Source organism: Drosophila eugracilis, unplaced genomic scaffold, assembly GCF_018153835.1.
Source record: "Drosophila eugracilis isolate 14026-0451.02 unplaced genomic scaffold, ASM1815383v1 contig_90, whole genome shotgun sequence".
Lineage (NCBI taxonomy): Eukaryota > Metazoa > Arthropoda > Insecta > Diptera > Drosophilidae > Drosophila > Drosophila eugracilis.
Genome location: NW_024573812.1, coordinates 1,869,429 through 1,882,462, shown reverse-complemented (window position 1 = coordinate 1,882,462; position 13,034 = coordinate 1,869,429). Strand labels below are relative to the sequence as shown.

The 13,034-nt window shown below is 40.4% G+C and overlaps 2 protein-coding genes across 14 annotated transcripts in view; both read left to right on the top strand.

Annotated features, from left to right (window-relative positions):
* LOC108112583 (transient receptor potential cation channel trpm) overlaps window positions 1-13,034 on the top strand; it is a 49,330-nt gene that overhangs the window by 7,341 nt on the left and 28,955 nt on the right. For 8 of the 13 annotated variants that reach the window (XM_017222612.1, XM_017222609.1, XM_017222619.1 and 5 more), the window contains exons 3-4: window positions 9,344-9,478; window positions 10,023-10,261. In XM_017222612.1, the coding sequence (XP_017078101.1) occupies window positions 10,214-10,261 (48 nt within the window). In that variant the 5' untranslated portion in view covers window positions 9,344-9,478; window positions 10,023-10,213. The other 5 variants (XM_017222621.2, XM_017222620.2, XM_017222622.2 and 2 more) reach the window with 3 other exon arrangements.
* On the top strand, window positions 3,476-7,044 carry LOC108112584 (NADH dehydrogenase [ubiquinone] flavoprotein 1, mitochondrial). The gene is given in 1 exon segment (XM_017222623.2): window positions 3,476-7,044. A coding segment is annotated over 1 exon segment (1,449 nt). The 5' UTR covers window positions 3,476-4,195; the 3' UTR covers window positions 5,645-7,044.

Sequence of the window (13,034 nt, the reverse complement as noted above, 5' to 3'; positions counted from 1 at the left end):
AATAAAATGCTTTTGGTTTTCATGTGCTTGACACGCATTGTCGGAATTGGACATTTTTATAGCCACAGCTATTGGCCATATAACATGGGAGAGTGAAATGAACTATTGGTCTGGACTGGTTTTCATGGTCAACTTGGCTTAAAGCATTCACTAAATGCAATTAAGTGAAGTTGCATTTGCGACATATGAAATGAAAATTTATAAACTTTAAAACGTTTTAAATCTGCGATATATGCCAGATAGTGTGTGTTTTTTCAGATTGCAGTTTCGAAGTTGGTTAGCTTTTGTGCTTTTGTTGTTCTTAAACTTTTGTTTTCTGACCTCCAAAACTTGTGCAACCTCAATTCGCTGCACTGCTTGTTTTTCTCTCATTTTTTTTTTTTTTGGCATTTTCCTGTACATTATTACACATTTACTTGCATGTATTCGGCTGCCCTGATTTCACGACTTTTCAAATTGTCTGCCCATGTTCAAAGCCTTTTGCAAGGGTCGCCAGTTGCCGCCGTATGCGTGACTTTTCATGGCACGTGATTAACTTGCAGGCGCTGACCCTTCACCCCTTTTTACATACCATACATATACTTGTACATACATATAGTCCATGTAAATGTAGGGTCAGCATGCAAATGACCATGGTCCACCGCGTGTTTGCATGTTATAAATACTTTCAGTTTTGTTTATGGGACCTCCGACTGTCGGACATTTTGCAGCTTATGTGTGCGCCCGCCGTGCCTTAAAATGTGAATTTTTACGGTTCTCACCTGCTTCGGTTCACTCGGTTACCTGTGTGTGTGTGTGTGTGTGGTACCTGTTGTTGGCCATAACTGAGATTGCTTTTACATTTTGATGCCTGAAGTTGCCACCTTTAATGTGCTGCCCGCAAAAGTGTGCTACAAAAACTGGAGAGCCATTGAACAACAGTGAAGCTCGTGCAAACTTAACTTTTCTAAGCTTTTGTTTGCTTAAACTATATAATATTTATTTTAGAGATTAAGCTCTTTGGCGTGTTAAACAAGAATATACATATGTTTATCTGGTAAGCAAACTTTGGCCATTTGGAAATTCAACTTTGCAAAATGTAAATCCAGACATATGCTTATGTTTAACATTAGAAATGTCTTTAAAAATGGTACAAATTATATTTAGTTTAGTTTGTCTTTTGTAGACCCTTTAATCAACCACTGCCAGCAATAAAGCTGAAATAATTTTGCATAATAAAAATATTTGTATTACAAATTTCGTAGCCCAAAGCCATGGAATCTGTATGAGCTTGCAAGGCTGGAGATGTTGAATCCTAATTAATTAATTCATAAATCTCTGTTAAACCGAAAAACCAATACCCAACCGATGCAACAGTTGGATGAACTGCTCAATTCGTTATTCGATAATGAGCTGATGTCTGATAGGAAATACAAGCACCCACCAAGGAGCAGGCATCCAGGCATCCAGGCTGACAGAAGACAAACCACAATCGTATGAGGTCTCTGGGTGCTGGATCTGGAGCTTGCCAGGATGGCCACCAAACCATGGGTGCCATTAATGTGCAGCTGTGGCACTTGCAACTGCCACCGTGGGCTGTAAATTTGCTGGCATTGTCGACGACGCTTACAAATTGCCACCACCAGTAGCAGGAGCTCCATGTGTGCATGTAAATTAGCTTATTTAAAGTCAATGGCGGCGCCAACGTCCTTGGGGCTTCTATTGATTGCTGTTTAGTTTAGTGTCCCAATATCGACTCGTTGGCACATGTGGCAAGTGTCAAATGTGTGGTAAATGCAGTTAGTTGAGTGTCTGTTGGTGTTAAGTAGGTGGATCCTTTATCCTCCAGCCATTAGTAATTAGTTTATTAAAAAAGAGAGAGCGTGTAAAAATAGATGAGTATTAGTCTATCAGTTTGATCATCGATAAATTGTAAAGGTTCATTATTTCGGATTTAATTGTCCTCAGGTTTTGTTCGCTGCCATTGTACATACTCGTACATACCATTTAATGGTTGATAAATCACATTGCAACACATGGGGGCAAGGACAGAAAGCACAAAGTCATGTGCGACTATAAATTCAGGGAAGGAATGTAGCTAGTTCCAACCATTAAATACTCTATAATGAACTTGAAATGATCCTTGGAAATAGCGGGCAATAAAAGTGGCTGCTAGGACAGGTTTAGTTGAGGAGTTTTGTTTCGGATTTCTGGGAAATTGATGGTACTTTTGGGTTTTAAATTCAAGAAAATATTAATAGCTATTCAGAATATAGTTAAGTATATCGAAAAGTTGGAAAATCTTGCTAGAATATGGTAGAAAACATCAACTAGTACCCCTTATACAGTACTTACCCTTAATGTACCTGATATATCCTATCGTTAATGTGTCCAACACGTAAAACAAAATCCCCTCCTACCAAATGGAGTACACAATGCATTTGCTTATGTAAACAAGGGAGTGAATTCCGCGATGGGATCTGTTCGGTTATTTTGTGGACCGAAACAGAAACGGGAATGGCTACTCCATTAGAGCTAATCTCCGGTGCTGTTCATCGATTGTTTGCTTTTTGTGGCACAGAAAAGTGTTCACAGCGCCAGCTGGTTGTGATTGTTTTATTCGTTTTTTTTTGGTTAGTGGGTGGCATTGTGGTCTTTGGCTGACTGGTGTGAAAACAGCCACAAAATGGCCATAAAACATTACCCAGCAATAATAATAACGAAATCAACCAGAGCTGAGCAAACTGAGCTCATAAAACAAACACAAACATCTCCCGCGAGGGAAGCGACAACACTCCGACTATTTGTGAGGAGATTGCAGTTTACCTTTTTGGCATTATGGTTGAGAAGGCAGACACTGGCAAAAAATATGTTTAAGTAAGGTAAAAACGAAGTGTAAACCTTTCTTCATAGTAGTCCTTTAAGATTTTGTTAGGTTCAGCTTAAAACCTATTTCCAAGTCCATCTAACTTTAACTTTTTTAACTTTTTATTTAATATTCTTCTTAATATTTATTTTTCTCAGTGCCTTGTCTGACTACCTGTAGTGTCCTTTAAACAAGACACAAACTGTTGTCGTAATTTGTGTCCGTAACTCAGAGACACTCCGCTTGAAATTCCTTCGGCGGTCCTAAGTCAACAATTCCCCCAATTAAATCCGTGATTTGTGAGAGGTTTCAGCCAGCCACCTACCTGCAAATCTCTTAATGCAGGCAGGAGTGCATCTTTGGTTACCCAGCCAAGGGGGAATGCCGCCACATGACGCCCATTAGTATAGTGTGCCTAATGAGATGGCCGCGAGGCAAAACTCCATCCGTTTGTCGCCAACTCATTTGCGTGAGAGTACCATTCAATTTTCGGAGGACACAAAGTCCGCTAATTGAAACCTTCTCACAGGTTCCTCCAGGTATACCTACGTCCTCATACTTCAGTTCATCTGGTTTCGTGATGCCTTTTGTTGCTTGCCATTAAAGGCGAATTGCTGTCGGATGGTTGCATAAATTGAAAGGGGCTGTCTGTGCCACAGCTTCTGCTGTTGCTGCCTCTGCCTTTGCTTCTCGATTCATAGAAAATTACGTATACGCACATTCGCACATGTCGTCGCACTGGGAAAACTGCCTCACATCTGGCATGTGGGGTGGTTATAGGGATGTGAGAGTAGGGGTTGCTGCCACCGGTATACTCCAAAATTTATTGCTGATTCTATTGCTGTTGTTGTTGTTGTTGTTGTTTTTGTGCTCCCATTGTCGTTATGGCAGCATTTGTTGCGCTACTTTCAGTCTTCCAATTTGTCGTCGGCCAACTTTGGCCCGATATATTTACTTTGCTGCCCGTCTTTGGGGGCCAGGAAACTCGTTTAAAAAAGGATTTCGGTCCAAAATGCTGGTTTAGATCTGGCCTTCAATTCCTAATTTGAGCCCAAAATTTGAATAAGATGAAGCAAGATTTATCTTACATTGCTCATACCACCCGTTGCCATCATTTTCTCAACAGACAGTTTTATTTAAGTTTTGGGTAAATTGACAGCCAAGTTGCATACGTAGACAATAAATCGATTGGGTATAAATGATATTAGTGATGGCAGTTGGTAAAATAGTTTACTGGGATAGTTTTTTTTATATTTTTAAGAGTTTGAGTTTAAGAACTCCCTGAGTGAATTGCCATCCTAATTTAAAGATTTTTTAGTACACATTTATAGTATTCTATAAGCCAACAAAATGCTGCTGAAACTCAATAAACCATCTCTGTGGAAGCAGCAACTCCGTTTGGTCCAAACTGTTTGCAAGGAGGCTGCCAAGCCATCGGAAAGCACAAAGCTGGGTCCGGATAGGCCTAAGATAGTCGAACCACCAAAGGGATATAAGCCGAATTCAAAGACCACATTTGGTCCATTAGATGACTGCGATCGAGTTTTCCAGAATCTTTATGGACGACATGATTAGCGATTGCAGGGGGCTTGCGCACGGGGAGATTGGCATCGCACAGGGGATCTCCTGGAGCAGGGTCCCGAATGGATCATGGAGCAGGTTAGCAAAAGTGGACTGCGTGGTCGTGGAGGAGCTGGCTTCTACGTCGGACATAAATGGGAATTCCTTCACAAGACCAAGTCCGAAAAGGTACCCAAAGTTATCGTCGTAAACTGCGCAGAAGGAGAACCGGGAACTTGCAAGGATCGGGAGATCCTGCGTCATGAACCCCACAAACTGATAGAAGGCATGCTCCTGGTGGGCGTGGCCATGGGGTGCACCAGGGCCATTGTATACGTACGGAATCGGTTCTACAATGAGTCCTGTAACATGCATTTTGCCCTGGCGGAGGCATATCATCATGGTTTGCTGGGTGACAATGTCTGTGGAACTGGCATTAAGTTCGATGTGATGGCCCAGCGTGGAGATCGGTACTTATGTGGCGAGGAAACTGCCATGATTAACTGCTTAATGGGTAAACTGGGTAGGCCACGACGTCGTCCGCCCTTTCTCACGGAGAAGGGTTACTTTGGGCATCCCTGTTTGGTGATCAACGCAGAGTCTATTTCAGTAGTGCCCACCATTTTGCGAAGAGGTGCCGAGTGGTGGGCAGGATTAGGTCGGAGTTACAATACTGGAACGAAGCTCTACTGCATCAGCGGTCAGGTGAATAATCCCTGCACTGTAGAGGAGGAGATGTCTGTGCCTTTGAAGGATCTAATAGAACGGCATGCGGGTGGGGTAAAAGGGGGCTGGGATAATCTGGCTGCGGTTTTTCCAGGAGGCTTATCCACTCCTCTTTTGGATCCACCCACCGCCAGTGAGGTTCTCATGGACTTTGATTGCCTGACTGCTGCGGGCAGTGGTTTTGGATGTGGATCCGTCATTGTGATGTCCAAGGACTGTGATCCTCTGGATGTGATGCTGCGCTCCATCGAGTTCTTTGAGACGCACACCTGCAAGCAGTGTACTTACTGTCGGGATGGAGCCATCTGGCTGCCGGAGATTTTTTCCCGATTCGTGAAGGGTCAAGCACACCCCCACGAGATCGATTGGATTATGGTGATCGCGGACAAGATCCGGAATAGCAAACCCATCTGTGCCCTGGCCTATAGCCAAGTCAGCGTGGCCGAGAGTCTAGTGCGAATGTTTAGCAAGCAAATTGAAGAACGCATCCTGAAATATGCCAAGGGTTCTTGATGCCATCAAACTTTTCTTTACACAATTTGTATTTATTTACAGATTGATTTGGGTACAAAAAGAAAATTCGAATATCTTGCAAGTTGCTTAGAGAAAAACCTGAAAAATTATCAAGATGAATGGCGAACATTTGCCATCATAAATTATACTCTGCGGCAGTTGCCAGAAAATATAAGTCGATTTTATTAATGGCCAAATTGATGAGTGCTCGAAAAAGGAGGGACAAGAAAATTATACACAATTATTGTTTATTATTAGCTTAATTTGTTTATGGCCAAGAAGATTTACGCCTACATTTTAATTTACTTTACTTATAGATTGGTGACACGCTTTTTAAGTATCTTTTAGAATTCTATCATTTGGTTGGGCAAATCTAACAAAGAAACAAAGAAAGAAATTAAAGCAGCTTTAGCGAATGCAAAAGCCAAGCTAAACCTATTGTCAAACGATAGATAGAGATTTAATTAAGATGAATGGGTCTGAAAGAGCTCAGGCTAATGCGGTCAAAGTGAAATAAATCTCTGGCTACTTTTACTGGCCACTACAGGGCCCAGTCCGATCCAGTCCAGTCCAGTGGAAAATGTTTTTCGGATGGGGGCTCGCAAATCATTGATGCCACACGGCGAATGATGACAGTTTAAACGAGTATTCAATCCGGTTTGTGTCCGTTGCTACTCGTTAGTTAGCTCTGGTTTGCTCTTGGATTTCAGTTTTGTGGCTGATGAGAGCCATTATGTTCGTAATGTCCTGGCAGGAATAAAAAAAAAAAAAAAAAAAAGAGGAGAAAAAATCACAAAAACCCAGTGAAAGATGAAAAGCATGTGAGAGGGTAGATGGTGTAGTGTGTAGTGGGTCAAAGTGGCAGCGGACACAATGTTGACATAAACAAACACCAGGACATTTGTCTGCGCTTGAATGATTGCAAAGAGAGACAACCTACACACATATATACCAAGATTTGCCCCCAAACACGAGGCCGCGTCCTTGGGCTCCTTAATCGTGTTTTGTGGGTCAGTTTACCCTTGCCATTATCCATTATCCTTTCCCTGTTGCCGTTGCTGCTTGCATTTGCCAATAATCAGGACTCGCCAGACTCTCGACTAGCTGTGCTCTTGGCCCCGCTAATTTGTTTGGCTCGGCCATCGCCAGAGAAAGTGCCATACTTATGGCCAGGCTAAAGTGAAAGTGTTATGTTTTCTTTTTTTTTTCTGTTTGAGTTGGCACATCCGAGGTTCATTTCTCATCGCCGGAGGCAGCTGACGCCTGCGTCAGTCTTATCTCAATTAGGGACCCATTCATCCGGTGCCAGGCTAACACTCCTGACACTTGACGACAGTGTCCGCAGAGGTGCCCCATACCCTCAAATTGGTAATGACTGATGGCCATACAATTAACACTTAAGGGGAGGGTAGGGTATAGGGTTACTCCTTTATGAAAATGGGTAGGAAATTACCTAAGTGTCTTTGGGGTACTTGGAAAACATAAGAGTAACTACAAAACTGATTTTGATTTAATATAAAATGTTTAACTTTGTTTGTTTATAATATATTGTGAATTTCAAACTTAAAATTGTATATTTTTAAGAAGAATCAAAGCTTAATTCTGATTCTTAATCGTATTAGGAATAAAACCCTCAATCTTCCAAGGTAAATTTCCCAAAAAAAAACCTTTTTAATTACAATTCATTGTGAAATATTTGACAAATTCCAGCTCGTTTCCTATTCATTTTTTTTAGGGCGGAAATTCATACGTGTTTCCTTTCTTGAAACTTTTTGTAGGAGAAAGCTAAGAGGATTAAAATCACGCTGTTATAATACAAATGACGAGAACAACAGAAAGAAAGTAATGTGGTAGATGGATGTGAGAGGATGGAGGGATATTGGGAGGGCATTGTGCACATGCCGTGGCACATGGCTCCGGTTCTTGTTCCCGAACTGCTACTGGTACTGGTTCACCCGGAGGCGGCAGGTCCTTTCATCCTTGTCTCCTTTCCGACGCAATCATTTGCGCGCCATTGGGGTGAAGTCTTTAAACAGTGACGCAAATGCGGGCTGGCGTATAAATTTCACACCCATTCGCCCTCGTCGTCGACGGACTTGGCAGACTGATTGTGGGACTCAAGAGCAGTCCTCATGGTCTCATGGCAGCGAAATTGCGAATGAAAACCGCTAGAAAACTTGGCAGTTTCACTCAAGTTTGTTGCAAGTAGTTGCGGTACTTAATCCGCGATTGATATGGCTTTCAAGCTCCTGCCAGTTAATCACATTATCACTGAGTTTCCTTTGCCTTCGCCTTCTCCTCCTTTCATCGAACAACAAGTTAAAGCATCCTGAATAATCCTGAAACCTGAATTGGGAATAAACACGCAGACTGCCTGCCAGGCAATTGCTTATTAAAGTCCAATTATAAGTTTGAGCAATCATTAGGGAGGAGGCTAAGGGAAAGGACGAAAAGGTCCTTCGTACTTGGCTAAAATGTCTTTTGTTCATGCATAAATTTAATGGCGCGTTATCTCAATTTTGTGCCTTACTGACTGCACAAAAGTTAATCACATGTGGGTGGAAATCGTATTTAGATATTGATTTTGTCGTCTACTAGGTTTTCTGTCCTGAAGTGCTCGCTGCACACCACATACTCGGCTATGGGCTATGAATCCCGCCCAGAACCGCTCGCTCCATCGCTCCAACGGATTATAATGCTCGAGTATAATCTCGAATGAAAGCGAATGTCTTGAATTCCGCAAATTAAGAGCACGCGGCCCAGGACTTTTCCTTGGGCTTTACTTTCTTACGCTTTTCTGGCTTTTCGCCTTTTCCTTTCCTTTACATTTTTTTTTTTTTTTGTTTCTCCGGTCTGGCAGGGTGCTCGTGTTATGGCACTTGATTCATGCTTAGCCGAGAATACTTGGCATAACTTTTGCTGTTTCCCAGCGCTTATTTTATTTCACTTTCTTGGCCCGCCCACTCACGTCCTGTCCAGGACTTTGGCTCTTTGCCCTGTCCCTGTCCCTGTCCTGGCCAGCTCGCATTACTGTAATGAAGAACAGCTCAGAGCCCGGCCTGTCACTTGAGACGGATACGGATACGGCTACACAGACGGATTCGGAGTCGGTGTCGGAGTCTGCTGGGCCATGTGTCGCCTACCCGCGCACTTTTCCCGGTCACAATGGAAAAGGTCATATGGAAGGGGTTATCCTTCCAGCTTGAAAGGGTTTTAAATGGTTTACAAACATAAAGAACAATATTTGTTTGACATTTTAAATTTTAAGTAAACATTTTAAATGTTTTTCTTTGCCGTCTAATTTGCACATTCTTGTTTTTTTGATTTTTTTTATATTTTTTAATTAGATATTTGTGATTTTAAGGCAGTGATATTTTAACCACATTTATGTTTAGGAAGCCATAAAAAAGGAATCTTTACCCTTACATAGTTACATAGGTTAACATTGTCTACTTCATGAAATTATCACAAAAGAAAGTATAATTAAGTAATTGACTAAATCTGTTCTAGGTAATCATTTATCATAGTTGAAAGTAATTAAAAGTCAAATCCTTAATTAGAGAAGCCACCACTTATATGTAATTACAAGTTCCCAACACTTTGGGATTGCAAGTATAGAAGAGACTTCTTACCCCTTAACCCTTGTTGCACATGTATTTTGGAACTCGTTCTGATAATAATTCATGCAACTCTTTCCAGGCGTACATCAGACATTCCGCCCACTAGCGACGCCTACATCACCTCGAGCTACACATGTTGGGTAAATTCACATCGAATCATGTCCAGGTCTACCACCAGTACTCGCGTCCAGTGCCCGTAAAGAAACCCGTCAAGGTGAGTACATCCAAAGGATCTCTCTGCGAGTCCTCGGTTGTTTTCGTTTTCGTTTTCCTTGTCGTTGTCGTTTTCTTGCCCTGCCTGTTACCCTAAGCAAACACAATTAGCATGCATTAACAGAAAAGGAGAAAACCCTTTCATTGGCATTCCTTGGAGAGATTCATAATTGGGTGCAAGGTGAATGGGGCAAATGCCGTTGTATTTATTTTGTTTTGAATTTTTGTGTATGTCCTGGCTTTCGTTTTTCATTTGTTTTGTTTACACTTTTGTCGACGCACAAAGGCCGTCTTTAATACTGGGGGTTTTACTGTATTTTGTTTTATTTTTTTTTGTGCGAGGTAGAAAGTTTGTATGTTGCTTTATAGAGAATATAGGATTGGGGATAACATTCTGCATGACACGTGACAAATCCCCTGGAGAGAGCACCGACGTCACAGAGCTCAAATATCCTTCTGCATGCCTGCACGCCAAAGACAAAAACGAGACTAGCGAGAAACCATAAATAATTGATATTTCATAATTGTTTTTCTTAACCCTGCAGGCCAAGAAGCCTCACTCGCAGGCGGATATCAATTGAAGAGGATATACCACCCCCCGTCGTCGTCGTCGTCCATCGTCCATCGTCCAACTATCCACCAACACCCACTACCCACTGACCACCATCCACAATCCACCTCCCAAATCGCGTTTTCAGTTGTTTATGTGTGCGTGTCTGTGCGTCCGCTGTGGACGATGTTGAAACAGAAGCGTTCGGCCAAGCAGAAACCCAAAGCGAAACCGGTAAGCTAAATCAACGAACTGCCCAAGATTGAGATACTATATCTTCTCCCCACACCCCCTTAAACGCCTATCTCTTCAGGTGCTTTTAATTTGATCTACTATATATATATATATACTCCTATATATATATATTATCCATCCCATTCCTCTGCTCTTTGCTCTATAATTGCTATTTGACTGACTGCCAAACTGCTTTGTTGTGGAAAACTGAACTATCTCGCTCTACAATTACCTCTTGAGTTTTCCTTTCATCCCCCACTCTTTCAATGGCCTTGTTGGAAACTGTCTAGTTTAGTTTGTAGCCAAACTATTGCCAGTTCTTGTTCGTAATTTTCCTTTTTTCTCAACTATAGTTCGTAGTAATTAGTTGGCCCACAACTTTTTTGGCCATTTCAAGTATTATTGGAAATCTATTTTAAGTAGTTTGCTTCTTCACCTAGAATTTAGCTTACTTAATTAGGCCTGTTCTTGTTTTCACGTTTGCCAACATTTTGCAAAGGTGAATTAGTTAATGTTTTCTATAATATTTTCTTTTTGGTGATATTTTAAAGAAATTGTAGTTTGGATTACTTGGAATGTTGCTTAAAAATATACTTTTATATTTAAGCAATAAACTATTTAACTAGTTAACTATGTATTTTAAGTAGTGATTATGTTATTTGTTATGTTGTTTTATTTTAAAAATGTTTTTAAATAGATTTGGAAGGTCATTAATATTTTTCATATATTTATCAAGCAATTATGAAGCTGCGCTAACTGATGTTTTAATGTAGAAAACAAGCTTAGAAAGTTAGTGGAATAATCTTTGATTATCTATAAGATAAGAAATATTTCTTGCTATTATTTAGTTTAATCTAGCTAAAATAAGCGCTTGCAAAATGAAAGTGAAGACCAGAACAGGCCTCTAAAGTTTAAGGAATAATCAGCCACCGCCTGAAAGTATGCACCATAACCGAAACATTGAATGATTGACAGCTGTTTGAGAGAGAAAGAGTATCTTTGGGATTCGTTGTTCTCTTAGATACTTGGTGTTGTTATCAACTATTTGCCATTTGACTGACAGCTGCTTATCAGAGAGCAGAAAGGGTGGATGTGGGGCACCCAGCTGTTTGACTTATTCGCCGGCGAAACTTTAATTGTTTGACTTCAGGCCACAGGGGAGGAGGTGGGCAGCATTAAAATAAGGGCAAAATGAAAAACTTTGAAAATCAACATAATTATGGCTTGCACATTTTTCCGTTTACGATGGGCATTAAAATGCTTTCAAACTGCTAAAGTTTCCCTTGAAGTTTTCCGGAGTTTATAAACTGAAACTCAACTTAATCGAGATCGCTGAGAATGCACAGGCATATTGTTCTCTCTCTCTTTCACTATGAGGGGCTTATCGCTCTCTATTTTTATTCTGTTTTTGATTTTTTTTTTTCGATAATATTGCGCCGCTAATTGACACCGCTCGCCTTGGCCGAGTGGCAAAGCTCTCCGCGGCGATGGCTCAGTGCTCGACGCGGCTCCATGCGAGCCAAGCGGGAATCGTTCGCTCCGAAACCGCCTACACCGCGAGAAAAGAGGGTACCTTAGCTCGGAAAAAAAAATTAATAAATGCAAAAGTCGTACGTTTAAAAAAAAAAAAAAAAAAAAAATTAAAATATTTTTTGATTAAAATTAACTAAAAATACTTTGAAAATTAATTTAAAAAATTTTAAAAATTTTTGAATATTTTACAATTTAATGATATGTTTTTGAAGAATAAATTCATTTTTTATCTAAAATTGAGTAAAAATTAAAAATTTTTTTTTTTGTTTAAAAATTAAATATTAAATCCTAAGAAGTATATATAAACCTTTTCTTACCGTGTACGCGTAGTTCGCGGAGAGATTAGATAGTTGCGTGAGTAAGTGAGTGAGTTTGGAGCATGTGGATACCCCCCGAACCGCGGAGCAAGTGCATCTGGAGCTGACCATGTACTTCGAGACCAATTGGGTGTTTGTGAGTAGACGAGCCCTGCATGAGTAATTGTAGTTAATTGGCGATTGTACGGCGGAGAATTGCAGCTCGTTGGGTTTTCGGTGGTACTTAGGGTCTAACCGGTCTATTGGTGATTCGTCTGTTATATCTGTGTTTGTTATTATTGTTGTTTCTGTTGCTGTTGTCATGTCTCCGCCGTTCTGTTGTCGTTTTGTGTTAATCAGCAGCTGTCGAAACTGCGAACGTGAGAGAGGATTTTTCAACGGAAAATATACGCCTCAGTGATGGCAATTTGGAGTTAACGGGGGAGAATTAATGAATATATTTATATATATAAAATATATGTCATTCAATATCTGACAACTCACTTTTATAATATAATAAATAATGCCTTTTCCGCTGTTCTGGTTACTCTTTTCATAAAAGAGAAATAACTCACAATATTGATACAAAAATAATATTCAACCATGGTATTTTTTGTGATTTTTGTGACATAATAGAACTTCTGCAAATATGAAAAACATTTTTTAAGTATTTGTATTTTTAACCAGTGAAATCTTGCCAGTTATATTTCATCTCCCATTGTATTTTCGTATTTATTTGTGTTTCGTAGAACTAAAAGCTTATTTATGTTGGCATTCATTGAACATGAGTCTTAAATTGAAAACCAATTTAATTCCATAACTTGAATATGGCTGTCATAAAGGAGTTCCTTTTTAACCGCCAAAAATTCAAATCCTTTTCTGTAATGGATTTCTTGGCATATCTGGTTCTGGGCCAGTGAGTAAACTTTCGTAGGGAGGTGGTA